Source organism: Sceloporus occidentalis, unplaced genomic scaffold (genome assembly GCF_023333645.1).
Source record: "Sceloporus occidentalis isolate IW3139 unplaced genomic scaffold, rSceOcc1.0.p SCAF_25, whole genome shotgun sequence".
Classification (NCBI taxonomy): Eukaryota; Metazoa; Chordata; class Lepidosauria; order Squamata; family Phrynosomatidae; genus Sceloporus; species Sceloporus occidentalis.
The window spans coordinates 10,411,759-10,438,758 of NW_028317005.1; the positions used below are offsets into that span (position 1 = coordinate 10,411,759).

Below are 27,000 nucleotides of genomic sequence, written 5' to 3' on the forward strand. Positions count from 1 at the left end.
GGCAACTTTGTGTATACATATATACAGTATATATATATCTTCTGCACTCTGTGCACTTAACACAAAACTTATTAACACTGGTGCTGTTCGCCAACTGTATTTTTGAGGCAAAAGTCAACACAAGTAGTTTATTATATATTGACATCTCAGGCTCAACCAGAGACGTGTAGACGTGGTCAAGACAACTTGCTGAAGTTCAAACCGAGCATCAGAACGGGGAAGAAAGGGGATTTAAGTGACTTTGAATGTGGCATGGTTGTTGGTGCCAGACGGGCTGGTCTGGAATACTGGAAGAACATTGCCTGGTCTGAAGAGTCTCGATTCCAGCTGCGATATCCAGATGGCAGGGTCAGACTTTGGCATAAACAACATGAAAGCATGGGTCCATCCTGCCTCGTATCAAAGGTTCAGGCTGGTGGTGGTGTAATGGTGTGGGGGACATTTTCTTGGCACACTTTGGGCATCGTTTAAATGTGACAGCCTACCTGAGTATTGATGCTGACCATGTCCATCCCTTCATGACCACAGTGTACCCAGCTTCTGATGGCTACTTCCAGCAGGATACTGCATCATGTCACAAAGCTCACATCATCTCAAACTTATCTAAAATAAATTATTTTGTCTGCATTTCAACAATAGTGTTCCAAAATGTGAAAATAAACGTGTTCAAGTAAAAACCTACATGATTTTTCAACATTTTGCACTTCTGCAACATAGTAATAAGAAAAATAAAAAGTAATACATATGAATGCACTCATCATCTATAAATGTATTCTGTCATGTTTACCCATAAATAAAATAAGTTTGCATTAATAAGTCCTGTCCTTAATTATACATATCTGGAGTGCAATTGCTGCTCATTAACCTGGAATCTGCCAATGGCATCTGGTCTAGGTATCTGCTTTGGTATATGTTAGCACCGTATAAACAAGTATCTGACCTGAAACTTTAATCAGCTGATAAAGTTAGAATAAAGTGCCCCGGCTGATGGCAGTCTTCTAAAAGGGATGAAGGGCAAACATGGGTGGATATGTCATTTGTGACAAAATCAATATACATTCCTAAATGAACCAGCTACCCGTTCTCAGCTCGCTCTGTGCCACTGAATACCTCTCATTGATCAATTCCCTTCAGAGCTGCAGTCTCATTTCTGCATTCTGCACTAGGCTCAGCCTGCAAATGAGTTACAAGAGCATCCAAACACAGAGTCCATTGCAGTAATCTAGCCTTGAGGAGATTAATGTATGTGCCACGGCAAACAGCTCATATGCTGATATTGAACCAGTGATGAGGAACTGAGACCACATAAAACCTACTCCTACGTGGCGAATACTCGAGACTTTATGCCAACTTCTGTCAGTAGCTTTTCTTTTTAAATAACAAATGCGTTAAGCTCAATTGTTGTGTTAAATGCATTTATGAACAGATTTTGCACAACTCTGTATTTCTTAACCAAATCCCATTATCATGAAACGTTAGGTCACGATTCTATAATGAGGTGGATTCTGTAAAGTCACTCATACTGCTTATTCTTGAAATGTTTTTTCGGATCAAATTCCAGCAAACAATGGGTTGATTGGATAAAGCAGTCGAGCCTTTAATATTTTCAGTGCTGTTTTCATTCAATATTTCTTCAACCCTAAGAGAAAAAAAAGACAATCTCAGAGTTTCAATAGGCTCTCTGAAATAGGATGGCCTATTGCATTATGATTTACAGGGCACTGTGATGGTGACTGTGAAGGGCAGAGAGTTAAACATTAACCCCATTAAATAAATGCTAATTTTGCCCAAAAGGAGGACAACTACTTACTTTAAGGATATTTCAGGTTAACCTTTATATCCATCACTTCAATTTAATTAACACAAAAAAACAATGAATGTTCTTCCTAGTCACCTACATCTGATCTACTTAAGCGGATTCTACCAGCCTATGGCCACCACCTCCGCGTTGCATAGCTTTACTGCCCTCACTGTAAAGAACGTCTTTCTCCGTGTAACATGGTAATTCAGCTCATTTAATTGTGACAGGCGGCTTCTACGTATTTGTTCTATCCAAGGGATCAGTGTTTCTCTTGAGATATGATTACACGGACCTTAAATGTATTTGCAAACTGTGAAAAGGTCACCCCTGAAGAGTCTCTTTTAAAAATAAACCTAGCGTGTCTATATACTCTTCATAATTGAAATTCCCAATTACCTTTATTATTTTCGTAGCCTCTTTATATTCATTATAATTTAATGCCTTTTCTCTTGAACTAGCGACCGAAAGTGAATGTCATATTTTATGTGAGTTGGCAAAATTAATAATTGTCTACTGCTGCCCTTTTTTTTTAAATCACGTTAATTATTTGCTTCTGTTTGCAGCTGCTACTGCATTATATGCTGTTACATCAAAAAGGATGCTTAGGCACTCAGAAACAGGAGGTGCGATTCCCAATGGCTTATTTCCGATAAAAGACACATTCAAAATAAGAATTCTCAATGGGGGGAATACACTCACTATGCTATTAAAACTAAAAGTGTCAACAATTATTTCACTGAATACCAGGAGACCACAGATCTCGCTTTCGGTATGGTATTATTATTAATAAAGTATTATAACATTGGTAATTAAAAACTCACACATGCTCAGTAGGTCCACCAAATAAATCAAAGCACCAAAGTAAAACATAAGATGTCCTACAATACAAAACATTTCACAAAGTCATGGAGTGCGAATAAGACCAAATAGAAGCCACCAGTCTATAGAAGCATTGTCTTTAAATGTCATGGTCTCATATGCATATTTAGGTACTTCCCAGGGTAGGCTGCTCTGATGGATATGAGAGGTGTGATGGGAGTGATGGTGACCAGCAGGAGGTGAAGCATACCAGGATCAGCATCGGCCAACCACATATAATGAAGGTTAGACTGGGGAGCCTCTCCCGATCCCCATTCAATAACACGGAGAAGGTAGGCACTTCTTCTGTTGGTTGCCCTCCTCTCTAGATAGTGGAGGCAATTCTCCCATGAGCCACCCTAAGGGTGTGTCATAATCTTACTGGTTGTGGGATTTTTTGTGTGTAACTCCCTCTGTTTATTAGTTAACGTGTTCCAAAGCCTAATTTAAATAATTATCAATTGTTTAATGATCTCCCTACTGTTCTAGTATGTATAAAAGACCTGGCTTTGCACCCAAATAAAGATGTGTTCCTCTGAATCTGCCTGTAGTTTTTATCTATATGAATGGTTTAAAGAGTCCTTGTTGACTCCCATCCCCTTGTGATGCACTCTTAAACAAAATGTAATATAAAAAACCATGGCTCTGTAACATGTAGTTAAGTCGTTTTAAATGAAGTAGATTTGCAGTTTGTAGACAGGGCCGGCCCAAGACATAATGCCGCCTGGGGCGAAGTTTGAAATGCCCCCCCGCTCTTTATCTACCCTTCCTCTCCCTACCTTCTCATTATCTACCCCCCCTCTCCTTATTATCTACCCTACCCCCCCCCCCCTTTGTACTTCACTTACCTTTCAGCAGTCCTGGGGCGAGTGTATCCCTGCTCTGCCACGGTGCGCACTGCTTTACTGCTGAGCGCCGGAAATGACTTCATCTTCCGGCGCTCAGCATTACAAGCCGGCACCGAGACCGAGCTAGAGGCCTCGAAGAGGAGAGTGTCCCCGAGCGGGTACTGACAACTTGGTAAGCGAAAACCACTAGGAGCCCCTCTCTCCTCCGCGTAAAAAAAAAAAAAGGCGCTTGGGGCAGCAAAGTGCCGCCTCTTCAAAACTGCCGCCTGGGGCAATTGCCCCACTCTGGTCCATGGTTGGGCCGGCCCTGTTTGTAGAGCTATATCTTGACTATATGAGCATCATGTTTTTAGACACTGAGAGGTTTCTAAGCTAAAGCTTTCTTAATACGTATAATGTGTTATATGAAAGTACATTTAAAAAAAAGATATCAATTTTTTAATTACATCCCTATTTCAGGACACTGACTATGCATGTAAATGTACATAAATCATGCCATGAATTTAAATTATTCCTAAAACGTAATATCTAAATTATACGTGAATATATATGAGGCCATGTTGCATGGAAATTTTTAACACATCTTATAGGGTGCTTTTAAAAGTCTTCCCAAAGCAACTAATAAAATCAACAGTAGTTTTAAATGTACATAACAACCCATTTAGAGGAAGTATGATTATAAGATCTCAGGTGACTCTACTTGGTCATTACTATGTAACACATCTTTAACGAGCAAGAAGTCAAACAGTACATTTTTCTGAAGGACTGGTGTTCTCATCTTACAGTATCTCACCCAATATACCACTTGCCATCATCGAGACCCAAGGAGCTCCCTGGAATCCCAGTGCGTACTTTAAGGAATCTTGGAACATGACGTTCAAGAACGAGAATGGTAGCAGCTATCTACAGACAGAATGGAAGGATAGTGTGTTTGAGTCACAAAAATTATAGCCCTCATTAGTTCAAAATAAAAATGATTTAAATTTTAAATTGGATTTATTTTCTCGTGTTTTAAGAAGCACAGTGGCTTTGGTGTTCCTAATTCCTTAAATGTATATTGTCACCTGTGTTAATCTTTATAGCCAGAGCTAGATTAATATTTCCCCCAAGACCAACGTGCCAAAGCCAGTGAACATAGTGCTTGTTCAGCCCCATTACACAGGTCCCACTTCACTAGGCAGTTGGACTGTGGTTGCCTTGTGTGAGTTCTCTTATAGGTTTAATGGACTAGATGCGTATAGCTTCTTGCCAAGCCTTTCAGAAGTATCAGTAATTTATTAGCAAAGTCACAATCACAATTTAGACATCGTGAGGCTAGTATCTACAGATACATACCTGTATTTTCCATAATTCCTCTCTCTCATGTGCTATTCGCCAGTATGTATTATCCATCATTGCTATCAGCATGTTAAGCAATAGAAGGTACACAAACACCATATATATGGAATATATAATATAGATCAAAGGTGTGGAGGCATCCATAGGCAGAGGCAAATCAGTCAGCCCCATCATCATCTCAATCGCAGCATACAATGTCAGGGAAAAGTCTTTTAGGTACGAATCACTGTCCAGCTCCAGAGTCTGACACATGACATAAAATGCTGTGGAGGCTCAAAGTAATACAGAAATCAGATCAATGAATTCCTGGTTATATGAATTATAGACATTTTATGTGTTTTTCAAAGTATGAGAATGCATTACTTTTGCATGTAGCCCAGTGCTGGGCTTGTGGATATAAAGTCATATCCCTCACAACCCCAAGGCAGGTTCTAGGAGGAAGCTGTACAGATCTCTACCTGCAGACTATTGCAGCTATTGAGGGAGCCCAAAGCACAGCTGTTGTGGCCCTCTAAAGTAAACCTGAGCTCAAGTAAGCTGCCCCTTTTGCCCTGCATATAAACTTGGCCCTGATTCTCATACTAGCCACACGCATGTCTCCGTTTGTATAGTATAGTCTTTCTAAACTCATGAATCAGTGAATAAGCACCTTTGTCATTTGTTATGCCACAAGCCAGTTCTTCCCATCCCATATCATAAAAAATAAAATAAAATTATTTTCTCACCTGAGCTAAAGCCAATAATAATAATGAACACTAAGCAAAACCAGCACAAAAGATCTGCAAAAATGATCTGCGGGACAAACAAAAGTGAACAAAAACTTAAAAATATGTAAACTATAAACATTAGCATATAACATATATATTGTTTGGAGCTATATATTTTTTCATTTACCCTGCACAAAACCTTAATGAGTTATAAAGTAAAAATGTATGTAATTTGCTTATATACAGTGGGGCAAAAAAGTATTTAGTCAGCCACCAATTGTGCAAGTTGTCCCACTTAAAAAGATGAGAGAGGCCTGTAATTTTCACCATAGGTACACTTCAACTATGAGAGACAGAATGGGGGGAAAGAATACAGGAAATCACATTGTAGGATTGCTAATGAATTCATTGGTAAATTCCTCGTTAAAATAAGTATTTGGTCACCTACAAACAAGCAAGGTATCTGGCTCTCACAGACCTGTAACATCTTCTTTAAGAGTCTCCTCTGTCTTCCACTCGTTACCTGTATTAATGGCACCTGTTTGAACTTGTTATCAGTATAAAATACACCTGTCCACAACCTCAAACAGTCACACCCCAAACCCCACTATGGCCAAGACCAAAGAGCCGTCGAAGGACACCAGAAAAAAAATTGTAGACCTGCACCAGGCTGGGAAGACTGAATCTGCAATAGGCAAGGAGCTTGGTGTGAAGAAATCAACTGTGGGAGCAATTATTCCAAAATGGAAGACATACAGGACCACTGATAATCTCGCTTGATCTGGTGCTCCACGCAAGATCTCACCCCGTGGTGTCAAAATGATCACAAGAACGGTGAGCAAAAATCCCAGAACCACACGTGGGGACCTAGTGAATGACCTGCAGAGAGCTGGGACTAAAGTACCATCAGTAACACACTACGCCGCCAGGGACTCAAATCACGCAGTGCCAGACGTGTCCCCCTGCTTAAGCCAGTACATGTCCGGGCCCATCTGAAGTTTGCTAGAGAGCATTTGGATGATCCAGAAGAGGATTGGGCGAATGTCATATGGTCAGATGAAATCAAGGTAGAACTTTTTGGTAGAAACTCAACTCGTCGTGTTTGGAGGAGAAAGAATGCTGAGTTGCATCCAAAGAACACCATACCTACGGTGAAGCATGGGGGTGGAAACATCATGCTTTGGGACTGTTTTTCTGCAAAGGGACCAGGACGACTGATCCGTGTAAAGGAAAGAATGAATGGGGCCATGTATCGTGAGATTTTGAGTGAAAACCTCCTTCCATCAGCAAGGGCATTGAAGATGAAACGTGGCTGGGTCTTTCAGCATGACAATGATCCCAAACACACCGCCCGGGCAAAGAAGTTGTGGCTTCGTAAGAAGCATTTCAAGGTCCTGGAGTGGCCTAGACAGTCTCCAGATCTCAACCCCATAGAAAACCTTTGGAGGGAGTTGAAAGTCCGTGTTGCCCAGCGACAGCCCCAAAACATCACTGCTCTAGAAGAGATCTGCATGGAGGAATGGTCCAAAATACCAGCAACAGTGTGTGAAAACCTTGTGAAGACTTACAGAAAACGTTTGACCTCTGTCATTGCCAACAAAGGGTATATAACAAAGTATTTATGAACTTTTGTTATTGACCAAATACTTATTTTCCACCATAATTTGCAAATAAATTCTTTAAAAATCAGACAATGTGATTTATGGACTCTGTTGTCTCATTTTGTCTCTCATAGTTGAAGTGTACCTATGGTGAAAATTACAGGCCTCTCTCATCTTTGTAAGTGGGAGAACTTGCACAATTGGTGGCTGACTAAATACTGTTTTGCCCCACTGTAATGTATTTGTGCCAGCGTGTGCTGCATCCCTAAAACAGCTTGGTCGGACATTAGGGCAGTGCAGCAAAATCGAGACTATCTAATTAAATCAGGGAAGTTTACTTTTATTGGACCCTCCGATCTGGGGTGAGCAGCACCAATTAAACCCCAAGTGTACATGAGTATAGACTTCCATGGCAGGGATAAGAGAAGACACCTCTACCTCCCTGAACAATTTTGACCTTTCATGGCAGTCTGAACTGAAGACATTGGAAACAACCAGGGGTTATTGTGTTGGGGAAGATTAGAAAAAAAGAAATAAAGATCAAGTAATGGGGTGAATATGTACTTTGGTTCCCCATGGCGAATGTCTGCAGATGTCTACTAGAAAACCTTTGCTAAGAGATAACACCACTTTAAGATAGCATTGTGTCATGGACGAAGTACCAAATTAGAGTCCCCCATTCCTGCACCTTTACTTGCCACAATATGTGGTGACAGTGAACATGCATGTGACTATTGTTCTTTTTTGGAAGCTTTTGCCCATTGACAGAAGCCATAAATATTAGTATAGTTTGCCTTATGGGTGATCAGAAGGGGTTAAAATATATTAAATATTTACAATCTGTTTTACCTGTGTGTGTGCTTTATTAGAAAACTACTAGATCTATGTGTTTTTCTTCATTATTTCTATATTTTGTTAATATATCCTTTTTAAATCATGCTCCTATGTGTCCTCAACAATCTTAAGATCAAAAATAGAGCAAAATGAGAAGTAGGAAAAGGATTGAAAACACTTAGAATCAAAGAAAAGCTATTTTATTATTCCATTCAAACACCTCTAAATTCAAAAAATGTTCCGTGGTGTATAGGAGTATGTAGTTAATAAAATGAATATGTGATACTTTTTTTTTTAAAATCCACCCACAGGATTTCACATTTTTTTCTATGTAGAAGATTTTTTTGTCAAACTATAGAATAATGACAGCAGAATTTGCTCACACCGATCATGGTTAGTGATTAGAGATTTCATACCTTTTGTTGCTTATTGCTAGAACCATTATTACCTTCTGAATCATTATTGAAAACTGGCCCAGCATTTTAAATCCTCTGGCAAAGTAGATTGAATTGCACCATCCAATTATCAAGGCAAGAGAGAGCGGAATGGCTTCTCCCTCATCTCCGAGCGTTCTCAACACCGCTGCAGAGAATATGAGCACGGAATATGCCACCCTGCGGGAAATATGAGCTTGTTGTTCAAGTGTATTAGAACAATAGGTCATAATCTAAAACTAGAGGCTTAGATGTAATGTAAGGAGGTTTTGCTTTACTGAGAGGGTGGTAGATAAGTAGAACAGTCTCCTAGCAGAAGTGGTAGAGGCTAATGCAGTTAGGGACATTAAACATGCATGTGGGACTGAAAACACTTTGGGCCAGAAAGGGTTAAAATACTAGACAAATATTTGAAAAATCCAAAATCCTCGGCTATTTTCTTGGTTTATGATTTGTGTTTTGACTGCAGTGTACGTAGCGCGACAACGCGATTGGTATATAAATAAGTCACTGCCGTTAAGGACAAATAAATCAGAAATGCCAAGGACTCACGGCGCAACCGAAACTACACATATTTCATAATGCAGGCTGTCAGTCTTTTTTGTCCATTAAATCCCGTTGACTACAGCCTGCCACCGTTTGCAATGTGATTATGCACCAGAAGGCTTGTAGTTTTAACATATTTACAAGAAAAGAAAAACACATTAGTCTGGATTAACATAGTAATGAAATGTAGTCTAGATGCTGGCTGACACCGAGCTCTTTATTGGGGTTAATGGTTTTTACTCTATCAAAAGACAAAAGAGTCGTTTGAATTTCCATTTCGTTACAACGAATACGCATTGACAGAAGGGGTAATCCTGTACATATGGGAGCAGATAAACATTGCTCGTTTTGCTTGGAAAAGCATAATGCTACTTGATTATCAGAATAGAACATGTTCCCTTTATGTGAAAAGCTGGCAATACGTTGAGCCGTGCAGAGGGCATATTGGAAAACCAGCTTCTGTGCTCTATGCTGTCACCATATGGAAATAGAAGCTCTCAAATCCCATGTTGTTTTGTTCTGATGATATAGCATTTTCAATAATATGATTATTTTCCTTACATTTCTCAAAACAAAGATTTCTTTCTAAGCTAAACCTATTTGTTTTTTAATGCGGAGATGCTAAGAATGTTGGCAACGCCACAGGAAAATGAATTTCCTGATGTGTCCCACAGAAGCATATCACATCCTACCAGAAGTATAGATTCTTCGGTGAAAGATATTATGGATCTAGAATTAAAATATGTTGTTACTCCTTGGCTAAAAAAACATACAAAGGGCCACAATACCAAATACTAAAATAATATGGAAAATTATTTACTTCCCAAGACTGAGCGACCGGCACCGGTCTTCCACCTGCTCCTCATGGGACGCAGATCTAGAATGCGGTAGGGGTTAGTAGCACATACAGTAGGGAAAGTCCTTAATAGCCACCGAAATGCAAAGGCAACAGAGCACAGGAATCCCAGAGTTTACATTTGAACCAAGAGAGTTTTGTGGTATACAAATACCCATAAGACCGGTCCTTGAAATCTGGTTTCATCAACAGGTACACACACAGAGGTCTTTAAACCAATGTGTTGATGTTTATGTAAATGTCAGCAAAGGCCAAAAAATCAACCATCTAGAGATTGTGTCAAAAGCTTGTCCTGGCAATGCACTGTCCACAAATTCTCCTATTTGAAGGAAAACACAGCATACTGTCAATGCTGGGGCGCCAGTCTTCCCAGACTACACTACTATTTCCATATTTAAGTGTATTGGAAAAACACACTGTCCATGTTCAGTTGTCATTAACAAGCAACATAAGACAACATTACTTATCACGGACACTTTGTCTAACCGTAGGTTTTCAGTGCTGGTCCCCTAAGTGTCCCCTTGCATATATTAGATCAGATATGGGGCCAGCGCTTGCCCACAATAGCTGTGGAAGGGGGTGGATTGAGCAGAACCGGAGAGGGAAGAACCAAATACCACTCCTCTCAGATCGGATCTGCCCCAGAGCTCCAGTAATTAGCTATGACTTCTTGAGCCTCAGGGACAAGCCATGAGAGTTCCCAGGTATGGTGATGGCAATACTATTTAAATAAGGTACCCTCATTGAGCAGAAGCAAACCATATCACTTATATAGAAAGATGGTTAACAAATCTAGTGCTAATATGTATGATTGATAAGGAATATTGATATAGCTGTATTTGTCCAAGAGAAGGTAGAGTCTTTAGTAGTAGTCGATACCTTTTATTTGGCCAACATGGAAAAAACTCTAAAGTTATAGAAGCTTTTGGGACTTCAGAGATCTCTATCAGATAAAGAGGCTAACTTTGAATATATGCCTTGCTTGATTCATTTCCTACTATTTCATATTTTACACAGTTAGGACCACAAAAGGATAATTAATTTGCTACGCATTATAATACTACTCACAGGTGACAGTGCCTGATTACATGGATAGAATTTGTTATTTGTACGTACATTAGTAAGGAGAAAGGACCCCCGGTAGATGCATTGCCAATATATTTCTTAGGACCAAGTTTAATGAGTAAAGGAATCTGAAAAAAAATAGTAAATTATTTGAGGCAGGAACACATTGTGCCGCAAGGAAAAGTTGTCAGTTATATTGTACAGGTTACCATGGACAACCAATTATAAGAAATAAGGAGTTTACCTCACTGACAAATATGATTACTGCTCCAAACAGAGTAATTAACTCTCCCACCAGTCTCAGAAAATCTTCTTTGCATTCATAAGATTCCTTCAAGACAAAAACACAAAACACAGGAAGCACAGAGCAATACATATGTAATATGATATATGTAAATAAATAAAAACGATTAGATATAATGCTCATCTGACTTACAGAGAGGGATTTTTGCGTCATGACTGTTATGTTATCCGTATGGCCTTCGGTTATCGGTTTTAATGGGCGAAACAGACTGACCGTGGTGAAGATAGCCATGTATACGAGATAACTGACCATCCAAATCAGGAAGTTTTTGTAGCCAAACGTATTCCATTTCTGGTTTAGCAATTCTTTGATGGGGGATACATCAACCAGTTTCCGAACCTTACCAAAAATAAAATGATATATATGCTTTTTATTGTATAAAGTATATTTCCTGTCTAGCATAATATATCAAAGCTAAAGTCTTCAGTGTATTATCCCCCCAGGCTATGAAGAGGTTAATTGTGTAATTTCAGAGCAGCATTAAAGCACATGTTTAATTCAGTTGGATATTATTAAGATTTCTTTTAGCTAGGCATAATTGATGACAAACTATTTTTCTTAATTTCTCAAACTAAATATTTATGATGTACATTTAGAATTGCTCTGTGCCATCTGAGGGCTCCACAACTCATGAGTCAGTACATTTTTAGGACCGCTTAACAAAACTTGATAGAAAGTCAAACCTGAAAGAGTTGTTATAAAGATACTTTATTAAAAAAAATACAGCAAATTAATAATACATATAATAGCAAAAATAATATCTAGATGTTGCATTTACCTGGGGTTTTTGGCTCGATGCTATGATATCTAAAACTGATTTCTGAGTCATCCAAGTATCAATGTGAGTTAAATCATAAATGTTGTAAGAAATAGTTCCTATAGTCCAGTATATCTTCTTTTGCTTGCCAACCAGGTATTTGAACATCTGTGGTTTCAAAGGAAATAAAATATTAAAATGAGTAAATTCTGTTTTATTGCTGTTGTGCACTGTTCATTGTTAACCTTGGCGACAAGGAAAGCATAGAAGAATATGAAATGATGGAGAAATATCTCCAGTAGCTATCACATCTAAATTTAAAGTTTTTAGTGATCAATGGTGCAATGAAAGTATACAAGTTACTGCCTTAATGACTTTAGTTAATAGGATAGTGAGCCTTCATAAGATGACACTTTATCATATTTTTTGACTGTACAAAACCTTATCTGTGGATAGATTCAAGCATTTTGTTCATGCTCATGAGTCATAGTCAGTTCTCTATCAGTTGCAGATCCTCAGTTAAAATGAAGAACTAGCATAGCAGGGGGACACGGTGTTAAATTAGAGGTTTAAACGCAATATCAGAAAACATTACTTTACTGAGAGGGTTGTAGTAAAAGTGGCAGAGGTTTATACAGTGAAGGAGTTTAAACAGGCATGGTATAGGCATAAGGCTACCCTACATGGGTTAAATTGTTCTGCTGACACATTCTGTTATCAATGTTATCTATGTATTATCTCTTAAAATGCATATATATACTATATACTATATATATATATATATATATATATATATCCGAAATATAACACTGCATCACCACAAATTGGCAGGATTGTCCATAATAACGGGCACAAGGAGAGATTCGTAACTAAAGAGCCACCTTTAATGTGCTACAGAAGGGCTGGCAGCCTAAGAGACTTTGGCAGATCCATGACATTGCTACGAACAGTCCAGTAACAATAAGGTATACTGACAACCGGAGGATTACGTGCAGCACTGATAATGTCATTTGCATGATCACTTGTCCATGTGGACTTGTATTTGTAGTAAAAACTGACCAAATCCTAAGGGATCGTATCTGTGGACACAGATCATCTATCATGACAGCTTATTGTGATTCAAAATCTGACAAACCTGTAGCTAAACAATTCCTCCACATGGGACATAGATTGTCACAATTACAGTTTTTTAGCTTTGGATCATATTCCAGCGTTACCACGAGGAGGTGACAGGTTGAGACTTTTGCTTCAACGGGAATGCGCTTTGGATTCGTACCTTAAACACTTTTTCCCGCTGGGTCTAAATGAACAGCTGTCCTTTTTATCATTTTCACATCCACGTCAGTAGTGTTTATATATAATACGTTTCGGTATTTGTAGATCTTTATCAGCGCATCCGTTTGAGGGATACCATTTTTTTCACTTATTGATTTAGGGTTTATTTTGGTTTAGTTTTAATTAAATACATAAAGTATGCATGGCTCACACTGTTTATACCCTTAGAGTTTTTTCTGGGAGCCAACATTGTATGCATTTTGTTCGTTAGTAGAGATGCTTTATATAGTTGTACATAGTAACGGTTACACATTGAATAATAGATGGAGCGTTTTGCAGCTGAAGGCGACATCGTTGTGAGAATTGAGGTAAAGGATGTTTGCTGCAGCCATGATATGAAAGCAGTGCAGAGTTAAAGCAGTGAGTGATATGTAATATTTAAGGTAGGCATTTAAAGGGTTAAGGAAACGTTTCAGCATCTGTCAGGGTCCGCAACTCCGGGTCCGCCGAAGTGACTCACCTGAATACCCGATGCCCGCGGGTACCGGATCCAGCGGCGCATCTCCATCTTCCTCCACCTCCGTCAGTATGTCTGCCTCAAAAAACGCGCGCCCTCAACAAACTTTATGCGTCCCCGAATGGACGCCGGGGTACGCGCACGAATGACGTCACGGCTGGGGGCGAGGCTTCCCCCAGGTGGCAAGTTTAAAAACTGAGCACTGAGATTAGCTCAGTGCTCAGTGATTGTTCCTCCATTCGAGCTCTAGTGCAATTTTGATTCTTCCTGACGATTTCTGTGTACCAAACCCGGCTTGCCCTCGACTCTGCGGCTCTCTATATCCCGACCCTTGGCTACTTAACGGCGTTCCCGATATTTTGGTTTCCTGACTCTGGCTTCGGATTTTGACCTCGCAGCTCGCTATTTTCCCTGTCCACGGCTTCGTTCCTGACTTCGGCTTATTCTCGCCTGCCCTATCTGCTGATTCCTGGGGTACGTACCTGCATACCGGACTCTACCATTGTACCTGCCTTGCAGCCTCACAGTATCTAACCCGGTCTGGTGGTTGGTATTTTGTTTAGCCGTTAATGCTGTGGGATATAAGGAAGTGACGTAATGAATAGTTTTCTCTTGACAATGGTCCGTTGCGTGGGCCGAAGCGCTGATTGTTCTGGGAATAAGCTATTAATCTTTAATCTATTTGTGAAGACCTGTGAGTGCATGATTTCTTCGGATAGATATTTATTGACTACACTGCACCCAGGCGGTTGGACGCGTTTATATAGGAGTGCAGAGATTCTGGATCTCTCTCTCTCTTGCTTATGTTATATCTAAGCCACCGAGCCTCTAATTGTAAACTTTGACCTTTTGTTCTAACATTTCTCCTCTTTTTAAATAAACATCCCTCCTGTACTTTGTTAAATCCCTTTATTTATTAAATGTTTCTATTACATCTCCATTCTCTCTTCTTTCCTCCAAGTTATACATATTGTGTTCCCGGTCATTTTCATCCTGCAAATCAATTACCATTTTTGTTGCCCTCCTCTTCATAATACTCTAGGTAAGGTGTGACCAAAGATCTGTAAAGTGATATAACCTGCTACTAATGCCTCTCGTTATACAACCCAACAGCCTGCTTGCTTTTTCTGATGCTTTATTGCACCGTCCGCTTACCTTTAAGTCATCAGAAATAATTACTCCTAGGTTTGTCGCTGACAGAGCAATATCCCCAATTCTATATTCTGACTTGGGATTTTTACATCCCAAGTGCATTATTTTATATTTATCTACATTAAGTGTAGACAAAGACACAAGAAAATACGACGCAGATAAGGTACTTGCCATGATAAGCATTACTGGACATGACAAAATGTTAGTTATTACCTGCCAAGAAAGAACATGAGCTATGTACCTTCCTATTGTGCCCCTTCCTAGTTATGCTACTGTCTTTAGGTTTTCAGTCACTATGGCAGGCGTTGGAAGCGGAGTTGTGGTTTCAATCTTTTGAATTCACCTTGAAGTTACGAGTCATACCTGGCATGTTGTTAGTAATTGGAGCTGAGCTGACCCTCCATAATGCATAATTCAGTGTGTAAAGGGATTTCCAAGAATCCTTACTCATTTAAATCTGCATTATTCTTGGAGCAGAAGCTCACTGGGATTGGCCCTTCATAGTGAAGTCAGTGAGGCAAAACTGCATGCTTCCTACTTAGTGAATAAACCCCCTTTATCTGTCTTTACATCATTTTGGGAAGGGAAACTGCTGGCAGTAGTTGCACCTATGGTTGCCAGGAGTTTATTCTGCCAATGTCCTCATAAGGAGTGACTTTGGTAGAAGTCTTGATACAGGAGCTTTAAATTCAAAACTTTTGCTTTCTTTTGTTAAAAAAGTTATCCTTAAGCCAAACTTTTCTTTAGGTTAGTGGTATAAGATCACTTCAGCAGTGGGTACAAACTATCGTTACTGTTACTTTGTAAGCAGTTTCAATTACCATCATAAAAAAAACAACATCACCAGCAAAAACATTTCGACAATAAAAGAAACATCTCTGGAAATATATTGATGTCAATGCTAGACGAAAATATCTAATATTTTTCCTACTGAGTCACAAAAATGAACAAAATAAGGGTGATTATTTTTTATGCAAAAACAAATATTTTCAAATGGTTTTTTTTGGTCAAAATAATTTCATTTTTCAAATTTATTCCCCACGCCTTTTATTGGAATATGTGGCAGTACGCTGCATTATTTATGCTTTCACAAGAAAGAATTTCGGAAAGTTAAAGTAAGAAGTCAGCCAATACTTAGAAGAGTTAGAGAGCATATAATGAATAATTAAAGAGCCTAGTCACTAACTTCAATGTTCCCTTCATTGGCTGCCAGCTTTAATGGAGTGAAGCCATCATCATTCTCCAATTCTTCTATACAACGAGAATCCTTGAGTGGCACAAGGGCTAAAATCAAGTCATACATGTGACAGGCCATTTCTTTATTTTCCTGCAGGACCAATGTGTGAAACACAGTGTTACCTAAAATAAATTAGGATATATTTAGCAGTGCAAATGTTTCACTGAGTTATGATGTCACCTACGGAACCTTTTATAAACATTTTGTTTGGCATCTCCAGTTCCCACATTTTAGCAATCTTCCCCAAAAATACATTATCGCTTAATAAACTTTAAGTAGCATAAAATAGAAAATGTGCTTATGTGTTACATTATGAGACATTTGATAATGGTATTGGAGAGTTGTGGTTTTAACTCCTTGACTTTACTATGCATTATGAAGATCCAGCCCCAGTAAGTTTGTCCTGCAGGGAGAGATTGACAGGCCTTTTAAGACGTGTAGTTAAATCATCATCCATTGAATTATGCCTTTTGCAGGGTCAACTCAGCCCTTCTTTTTGCCAGTGTTGGCCCTTCATAATGAATATTGAAATTAGGTAGTAGAGACCACAACTCTCCCACCTTCTTTATTGAATAAATCTCACTGATATGACTAAAGTGAATGACAAAATAACGAAAATTACTTAATAGGAGTAGCCTGGAGAGTATAATATTGTGTTGTATATGAGCAGTGGCTCCATTCAAAAGGCTCCTAAAAGATATTGTGATTGAGTCAACACCAAACTCAATCATAGCTTTAACAACCTTTGACGGTTTGACGGGACCCCAAATTGTAAATTAATGCATAACACATGTCAGTAACTAGTTCTCATGATAACTGAGTATTGCGTATATATATAACTGAATATATTACATATCACTTCTCTACCTTTTCGTACCTGTGTGAGAGGAGAGAGCTTTGTGCTTTGGCCATAAATCATGTTTCAAGAAACCTGATGTATGTTCTGGAGTTCCCTGGTTTGGTCTGCCAGGGCACACGTCACCTGTTGCGGTTTGTGTAGGGCACATTTCTCCCATTGATTGGGTTGGTAAGTGCACCATAGTACTCATGTTTAAAATGCCCTAGCTTATGGCTGGTGGTTGTGGGGATTTTTTGAAAACACCAGCTATAGCCTCGGGTTGTAACAGCAATCTTTTGTTCACACGTCACATTGTACCTTTTTTGTGTACACGTGTTTTTGAGTTTTTGTCTCTTGGTTTATTGAAAATGCCACAGTGAAATCAAGTCCCTGAAGACACAAATTTTTTGTGGGTGGGGTGGTTGGGCTGTGCCTTTCGGTCACCACCCTTCTTTGAAGACTTCAGTGGGTCCTTTCTTTGCGGGGGGCACTAGACAATCTGGCCCTCATTAGGATTTGGCGTGGGAAAAATAAAGGAGCCACATATCCCCCCATTGGTAGTGCGGCCCCAGAGGAGGAAGACTGGATACCTTGTTTCCCCTGGGCATTAGCACTTTTGGCACACCTATTCACTGTTCTTGACATAACAAATGAGAAGCACAAGTACCTCTGGCTTCACAAAAGAAAAGAAACAAAAAACCTACATATTATATGCCGCAATACATTCTGAGCATGAATGAAGTAAGTACTGTAGTTCATAAAACAATTGCCATTGAAGTTTTACCAAAGGAGTCCTGGGCATTAAGAGGCGCGTTGTGCTCAATAAGAAGTTTTATAATTTCTTCATTTCCTGTGCAGGCTGCAAATGATAGCGGGAATTCTCCTAGTGGGGTTAACATGAAATGAAATATTAGACACACTGTTGGAAAGGAATAAAAACACTGCAATTGTTTTTGTTCATGCATGCCATGTATAAAGTTGATGTATGGTTTGATGTCTATTAACAAAAATAAAGCAAGATCAAAACTTTTCACCCCGTACTGTCCTTATTTAATCCAAAAATTTTAAACATCACTAGAATAGCATGGTGGAGAATTATAATACAATTCAGGATTTCCAAACCCTAATTCATACAGTTCATTAAAGCTCGGTGACTTCTTAATTGCTATTCAGAACATTTCCTGCTTTGCCATTGCTATGACACTGGTGATTCTGTATGAAGATAATTACCGTATTTGCTCGATTATAAGACGACCCTGATTATAAGACGACCCCCCAAATCTGAATATTAATTTAGGAAAAAAAGAAAAAGCCTGAATATAAGACGAACCTATAGGAAAAAAGTTTTACCAGTAAATGTTAATTTATCTAAACTATTTTTTTTAAATAAAAGCTATGATTGAGAAAAATATTTTGGCTTTATTTCCTTCTATTTTCCAACCTTCCCCCCAGTTATGCACATCTGCCCCAGAAATGCCTTATACACCCTATATGCCACTGTGCCCCATGATATGCCTTTTAACCCTATATGCCACTGTGCCCCATGATATGCCTTTTGAACCCCTATGTGCCACTATGCCTCCAGAAATCCCTTATACACCCTATATGCCACTGTGCCCCATGATATGCCTTTTAACCCTCTAAATGCCACTGTGCCCCATGATATGCCTTTTAACCCTATATGCCACTGTGCCCCATGATATGCCTTTTGAACCCCTATGTGCCACTATGCCTCCAGAAATCCCTTATACCCCTATATGCCACTCTGGCATTTAGAGGGTTAAAAGGCATATTATGGGGAAGAGTGGCATAAAGGGAGGTTTAAGGCATTCAGGAGGCAGAGTGGCGTATAGAGGGTTAAAAGGGCATTTTTGGAGGCAGAGTGGCATTAAGGGGGTTAAAAGGCATTTCACAGAGTAGATCCCACGCACTTACGCTGCAGCCGGAAGGAGGCGTGGCTAGCAGCGGGGCTTGTCTGCGTCCATCGCGCAGACCTTCCCTGACTGTCAGAGATCAGAGTTCCCCGCACCGGTGCGGCACAGGAGGATCCAGGTCCCCTGCAGCTGCGGGGGATCTGGATCATAGTCGTCTCATAGTCAGACCTATTTGAGGTCTGATTATAAGACGAGGGGTATTTTTCAGAAACCTCGTCTTATAATCGAGCAAATACGGTACTTATATACATATATAAATACATATATAAAGAAACTAGCTGTGTCTCAGTCAGCCAACTTTTGTTACAAAATCTGTCAATTGCCTATTCCGATCCAATGCACCAGATGTTGTTTTAAATTCCCACTGGCAACCTATAAATGCACGGGCTTAGATAATATTGCAGAGAAGGCCAAAGGGTAGTTTCAGAATGATTTTTAGCTGAAGCTTCCACCCTTGAGGGGAAAGAGTGGCTGGATGATTAGCTCTACTGTCCCACCACAACTGGGGAGAGAGAATGTGTTCAGTTTTCCCAAGATAGCGCAAAACTGTAAAATTGAGCTTGATATTTTCAATAACAACTGGGGATTTGAAATATTGTAAAAATTGGTTTAGAAATCAGTAAATGATGCAAAACATCTTGACATACATTTAATGTTGAATGAAAGATAAAATAAATAAATTCATATAAGGTTGCCAGGTGTCTGGTTTTGCACAACAGACCGCACATTGTTTAGGCGGTCTCGCTAAAAAACAAATGTAACAATTTTTCAGTATTACTTAGTATATATAATTTTTCGGGCAGGCCTAGGCCTTTCGTAAGATGCAGGTAGTGGGGCAGTCGCTAATGATGGGTCATGTAATAGTTTCATCATGTGTACACATGCTTCTGCCAGCCCCAGTAGTGAGTAAGCACAACAACACTGTGAGTGATACAGGCTGAGTCTGCCTAAAAGCACACAAAGTACTGTTTTTTTATTATTAAAGGCAGTACCGAACCTAGAAGGGGTATATACCTGGGGGATGGGAATCGTCAGTGAGAGTCCAGGAGACAACAGAGTGGCTGGTTTCTTATTTGAATATTGGGACTGTGAGGCAACAAGGGTGGAGGTAGAGGTCTGAGAGCTCCTTTGTTATATTAAATAAGAGAGGACCTGTGACAAGGGAAGGATGTAACGGCTTTATGTAATGTGAGACAAAGCAAGGGGTCTTATTACTAAAGCTACTAAAATACGATCTTCTACATTGTCTATGGGCTTTCATGAATTTAAAACTTTCGGGACCCAGGTACGCCAGGCAAGCACTTTTGACCTCACAAATGCTTTGGGCCTTGTTTGGCTTTTATTGAGTTTATAGTGACTTAGCCTTCCTGCTTGACCCATTCCCCAACCTACGTATTCAGGATCAGAACACTTTAAGTATGATTTTGGAAATATTTAGGAAATCTTTTTTGGGCTTGGAACATATTTGGTCTCGAAGAAAAAACCCTTGAAGTAGATCAAAACTTGTATAAGGATATATAATTACATTAAAATTAGTAGCCATTGTAGAGGAAGACAATCTCTTACCAAAGTTACACAGACACTCTAGTCCAGGTATACAACACGTGCAAGAGGTTTTAGAATGCATAACATCTGCTCCATGTTTCAGTATCAGCTTAACCATTTCCACATCTTGTTTTAAAATAGCTATATGAAGAGCAGTTTCCCCTGAAAGATATTAAGAATGCATATTGTAAGAATTTGGTAATTGTGGTTTATTTACGTAAAAAAAACTGGGAACTTCCCAGGTTAGGCTAACCACATCTCTGCTACTTCTGGGGATATGGATTCATTCAAGCGGCAGGGCTAGCTGTATAAAGGGCTACTCTCAGTTAGACTTGCGTGTGCAAGTAGTGGATGGGAAGTAGCTCAACTTTAACCCGGAAAGTTCCTAGGTATGTCTAATAACCATTAGGGCTTCTATCTGTAATCTTGGTGACCTGTGCAAACCTAAAAACACACACCCTGGCCCATTCCACACCATGCTCTTCCCATTGCCACTAGGACCCAATCCCCAGAAAGGGGACCCCAAGGCCAGCAAGGGGAAAAGGTAGTAGGCTGCAAGGGCCCTGCAGGGAGGCAGCGACAGATTAGTGAGGTTGGGCCCCACTGTTGTCAGTTTCCATCCATGAGCACTGTTTGTAACCCACTGATGGCAGCCCTATTAACTACAATAATGAATGACCCTTCTTGATGAATTGGAATCATGATTTATTAGAGCTGCCATTATATTCTCCAATCTCCATCCATCTATAACATCTTTTAAACGATGCACTTATGTTTTCAGTGATTTGGAACTACACATTTTTAGGGAATCTAGCCCTGGCTACAAACAGTAACGTTTACACTGTAAACAATATATTCTGCTTCGTGCAACTCAATTGCAATTACTGTTCATACCTCTGTACATATCAGACGTCATTGGCTCATTGACTAAAGGTGGTACGTGTTCTAGTATGACTTCCATCACCTCCTTCTTTCCATTTAATACAGCAGTGTGTAGGATTGTTTCCCCCATGCTACCTAAATGATAAAACCATATTCACAAAAAATAACCTTATAGGACTATAAACTAATTTTAAAATGACACTTAAAAAATATTGCTTACCCAGAGTTTATCACCATTCACGGAGCTGTCAATGTGTTTTCATAATCAAATGAATTAATTAAAATTACATATAGCATATGCTTTCCACTTTTCAATCAATTAATTGTTTGGAGGTATTTGTTTTGAAAATAAAGGATTATTTTATCATATGGAAGCTGGGATTTTTGGCAAAAGGTGACAGTAGTAATATACTAGCTTTTTGTCATGATGTTTTATTGCTTACCCCGCAAGACCTCTAGAAAATAAATTAATTAAATAAAATAAAAAGCACTGTATGGTTTTCCCTATTTTAAAAGAGATCCCTGGGCTCAGAAAACCCCACTTATGGATTCCCTATTTATGATGCACTGCACTCCACTAGAGATCCGTAAAAAGAAAAAAAAATATAAAAAAAATGTAAAAATGATTTGAAAAAAAGAAATCATTATTTAAAAAGTTTTAAAAGAGTAAAAAAAGAAAAGGAAAACCCTGAAAAAAATACTGCCTTCACTGCAATTTGTTTTTTATTTTTAATATGCATATTCTAAGCTTGGTCCTATAGCTTCAAAGTATCCCAAACCTATGCATGTTGGGCATCACTGTAGATGGTTTTCTGCAGCTGAACATATTCCGGACAATAAATCCAAACCAGCAATGCAAAGTGTGTCTGCAAAACAGATTTTTTACCGCTTCGAATGAGATTGGTGGGGAAATGGATCCAATGAAATATGTCAAAATGGCCATAGTGAAACACCCTGGGTTTTGTACCTTTATGAAACACATAGTTTTATGTAGTGGTTTTTAGATTTGTCAGCACCATTGAAGGTAGAGACTCCAATAACAAATTAGAAAATATTCCGATTTACGATCTGGCAAAAATGTGCACACCTTTTAATATTTGCACCGTAAATTTCAAAATAAATGAAGATCCTGAATTCAGGACATGTATATGAATATATACCCCTTAAATATATGTATTAAGCGCTGCATAAATTGTTGGCGCCATATAAATAAAATATAATAATAATAATAATTTTGGCTTTTTATTTCTCATTTACTCCAAGACCTACTTGTCCTGAAAATCACAATATATAATTTGTATGAGTGCACTAAATGAGAAAGGGGAAAATTATGAACAAGATCATAGCAGAATGTTAACAATGCTGTCGTCCGCAAGCATAAAAATGCCTTCCTCTTGAAGAGGCTATAAATTTCCCATTGGTGAAACGCGACCTCTGCTAGAAGTAAATGCTTGTATCTTGCTGCTCTAGACAATTTCTGAACTGCAATCAATCCTTTCACATTATCAGAAACTATGTCTCCAAGTCACATATGAGGCTAAGTAAGAAATATGTTCAGGCATCGGATCTGCTTGTATTAAGTGTTTTCATAAAACACAGGCATGCGTGTTGTTCTCACAGCTCAGAGACTCCAAATCAATTCATTTTAAAAATGAATTCAATAGACCTGGCTTTTAATTTCAGGACTTTGTGACATTGTCATTCATTTAAAAGGTACAAATAACAAAAACAAATTATTCATAGATCAGCCTTAACGGTCACCCTTCTGTGATGATTCAGTCTTGTCATAGTTTGGCTGTCTATAATCTAATCTAAATTGATTTAACTTCTGTAACCTTACAGAGTACAACACTACATTATTCTGACACCAGCAGAAAGACTGCACACCTTTTTAAACTCAACAAATAGCTTTTACCGACCAGACAAAGTAATGGCAACTGCACTGCATCGTTATGTACAATAAATATATGTAAATAATGCCTGAGATTGAATTTAGCTTTGTTAATTAGACCTAAAGATAGTGTGGGGGGGGGGCATGGTGTTCCCAGCCTAGCATAAATACTCCCACCCATGTGTCAGGTCCTCAGTAAGGGGATGCAATGTCCTCCTTTCCCTCTCTGATGCTTCCGCTAGCGGGCAACCTGGAGGGGACAGGGATCCAGGCTTTAGGGTTCCTTGGGGTCCTGGAGCCTATCAGGGTTGCTCAGTTGATAACATGGGGTAAGATAAAACCCTTGAGGTATATGCTCCCTTTGGGCGATCTCTCTGGGCTTGAGCAGTTCAGGTGCATTCAATATGTCCATTATGTCTCCTCTCTTCCTGGGAAACACAAGTTTTGGCATGAGCTCACAGTCTCTGAGGGTTTGTGTTCCAAGAAGTCCTTTCCCAGGAGGGGTATTTCCTTGATATATACAAGTCTCTTGAGGTGTATCTACGCCTCAACTCCCTCATTAATTTGCAAGTGGAAGTATATTCTGGGAATGATTTTCGGATCAGCAGTGGACAAAGATGTGCACACTGGTGCATGCTTGTTCGATTTCCTCCTCAATCCAGCAAAATGCCTACAAAGTATTTACCCTATATCACAAATCAGCTTAACAAATACTGGAAAATCCCTGCTTCAACAGTTGTGTTTAGTCTAAACTGATGCCCAAACAGACCTTCCAGACTTACCCTATCAGGAACCTATATTCTATAACATGAGAAATTAGAAATGTGAAAAACATTTTCAAAATGACAAGTTGCGTGTGAAGGTAGCATACAGGAATAAATAATCAGGCAGTATAATCATTGGTATCAATCAGCGTTCTAAGTATAGAACATCATGTTTTCCAAATATAAATTATGTTTATAGTATAAACCATAACTTACATGGCTTGCATAGCTTATGAAGTGTTTCTAAAAAAGACTGTTTAAAAAACTGACGTGACTGTACCTGTAAGAAAGGATTACTCGCTCATAGTTATAATAAAGGTTCTGATGGTTACACTATACCCCAATTAAATATACCCCAACAGCGTCAGACTAAAGATGAAAAGCAGCCCCCTCGCAGCATGTAGCAGCCTGTTTCCAGTCGGCGACCACACACTGCAGGACTCGATCTGTTGCTGTGGTGACAGTAAGGGCAAATGTGCGACGCTATCAGCCAGCGGCTCACAGGGCCAAATGGACAGTCTGTATCTGCCCCCAACATTTTAGATGCCTTAAGCAGGACACCTGCATTGGTTTGCATGATTTGAGCCAGCTTAAATCCACCTACTTTTCCAGTCCTGCCTCAACATGATGTATTGAAGTAGAAAGGCCAGCTTATGATGCTTTAATACAGGTGCATTGTGAGTTGGTCACATGGGAGCCGTAATTGAGTTTTGCTCTGCAAAAAGCACACAGCTCGATTGATTTCATAGTTCAGTGGATCCTGACCTACTCATAATAAGGGGCACAGTGCCTGAAAATCTGGACTTCTGCTTTAAGATTACATTTTTTCTTACATGTGATGCTTTCTGATTATTGAACAGACATATACAGTAGATGTCTCTACAAACACGCAAAACAATATTTATATCGACCTGGAGCAATGTTTAGATTGTAAGCTTGTTTGGGTGAGGTTTTTCTCACCTTCTGTCCAAATTTTTATGGGATACACTACTTGTTATGTCCTGTTTATCCATTATACAGAGCTGTGCAATATGATGGTGCTATAGAAATCAATAAATAATAATAATAATAATAACAACAATACATCTCCTATTTAAGTCTTGTAGTTATACAGAACAAATAGATGAGTGCACACATCATCATATCACCTCTAACAAAAGGATCAAGGTCTTTTCTTTGAAGCAGTGTCTTCAGGGTTATGGAATCATTCAACTGAACAGCTTGAAACAAGAGCGTATTCTCCCTAGAACAATACCATAATAATATAAGTAATTAAAAATAAATAGTGCAAATAAAAACTAACATCTGTGAGTTACATAGTCCACATTTCTGAGTCCAGTTTTAGCTTCAGTGCTGGCTAATGGACATGCTATATTCATCTACCGCTCCATTATGAATGTATTCATCACAGACACATAAAGGGTTTGTACCGATAAGACAGATTTATTCATGGGATGTTGTTCAGCAGTTGCTGGATGCCAGTGGATGCCTCTCCCTGGTTATGTGCAACTCTACTTCAGGACATGGGTAGAGCCTGTACATCTGTGCTATGTGCTAATATACAGGACCATTTCAATAATTATATTTACACAGAAAACAGTAATAATAGTTTGTTTATCCTACTTTCCCGCTGCTTCTTCTTCACTGGAAGAGAATTACGGTATATTTTCACGTGACTTTTTTAAGGTGACCACTAGGAAGGAGTAGCAGTCAGCTTCACACAAAAAACGGCATTCCATGTGATGCTCATTTATATCGCTTTTTTTGTTTTTACAACAAACTAACAGTCACCTAACACATTTTTTGCTAAAATCACTTAATCATGAGCCTCTGAAAAAAATATTCATATCAATACGTGCCCATTACATCTTTGGGGCCCATCCATAGTGTACTAAGAGCTCCTGTTAATGGGACAAAGGCAATACCATAACAAGTCAATAAAAGTTACACAGTATACATTTTTATTTTCATGTATGAGTCCCTTAAAGTATATAAGAGGGAAGGTATATAACCAGGCAGTGTGTCCAGGAGAACACCAGTGGATCTCAGCCCAACATGGATAATGTTATGGTTTATTCACTAGAGTAAAAGTTTGCAGGAAATGTGTGGTTGCAACTCCTTGACTTCACTATATATTGTAAAGGTCCAATCCCAGTGTATAAATTCATAGTTAATGTGTTTGCGACAAACAGGGAGAAACAGGTTTCCCCTACTTAAAAAAATAAAATAAAATATTGAACAAAGTAAATAAAAATAATATAAATACAATACAATTCTAAACAATTTGGGGCCCATGAGTGTCACCATGATATCATAAAAGCTACCAATTGTTTCCATGAGAGGTCTATAAAGACTCCATTGGGATCTCCAGTGGAAAAAAGGTTTAGGAGGTAAAAAAGAATAAAATGAAAAAAAAAAGAAGGTGTAGAAACACCTCATTATACTCCCACCAGAAATATAAAATAAAAAGCCCTGCTTTAATGCTTTTAAAATGAATTAAAAAGAAAAAAACTATGCAGTATGTAATAGAGCATTTTCCTCCTTAAACATAAACAAAAACACATGTATGTTTGGTATTACTAAAGGGATGTGGCTGAACATGAATGTTTTTATTTAGCAGTGGCACCCATCCTATGAACAAAATCCTACATAAGTACAAATTATTTTTTTATTATATTTAATGTACTTTTACATATAAAATGAAAGCAAAAATCGAATCTATCCTTGAAAAAAAAAAATATAATGTGTGTGGGTACTAGACTTGTTCATGAGGCCCCAAATCATTTCAGATTATTTTTTTGTTTTTGGCTCATTTGTTTTCGGACAACCAATTTCAGGAGGGGGAGCGTTTCAGTATGTGATAGAGAAAAAAAGGACAGGAGCGATGTGAGGGAGAGGGTTCTTGTAGTGTACACAGTGCCTGCCATAGAATCTGCCCTGATTTATAATATATTCCTTGCTTCTCTGTAGAGGAAAATTAAGGTGCAGCTTTCCTTACAGACACTGAAATGGATAA

The 27,000-nt window shown here is 38.8% G+C and overlaps 1 protein-coding gene across 1 annotated transcript; it reads right to left on the reverse strand.

Moving 5' to 3' along the window:
• Window positions 1-1,488: 1,488 nt before the first annotated feature.
• On the reverse strand, window positions 1,489-21,459 carry LOC149300385 (transient receptor potential cation channel subfamily V member 6-like). Its single transcript, XM_089485329.1, has 14 exons — window positions 21,342-21,459; window positions 20,469-20,609; window positions 17,753-17,851; window positions 16,080-16,252; window positions 14,897-15,106; window positions 11,971-12,117; window positions 11,325-11,531; window positions 11,133-11,219; window positions 10,940-11,016; window positions 8,436-8,601; window positions 5,571-5,637; window positions 4,843-5,108; window positions 4,301-4,410; window positions 1,489-1,639 (listed from the first exon to the last, which is right to left on the reverse strand). Exons 1-14 carry the CDS (start codon window positions 21,457-21,459, stop codon window positions 1,489-1,491), a joined length of 2,019 nt encoding a protein of 672 aa, XP_089341455.1.
• Window positions 21,460-27,000: the final 5,541 nt, after the last annotated feature.

Excerpts from the sequence above, each read along its gene's own strand:
- LOC149300385 (XM_089485329.1), bottom strand. The coding sequence starts at position 21,459 with ATGGGGGAAACAATCCTACACACTGCTGTATTAAATGGAAAGAAGGAG. Across the intron at positions 8,602-10,939 it reads GGTCCTTTCTCCTTACTAAT|GGTGGCATATTCCGTGCTCA; the intron begins GTACGTACAAAT and ends TATTTCCCGCAG. Across the intron at positions 4,411-4,842 it reads AGGAATTATGGAAAATACAG|ATAGCTGCTACCATTCTCGT; the intron begins GTATGTATCTGT and ends TTCTGTCTGTAG.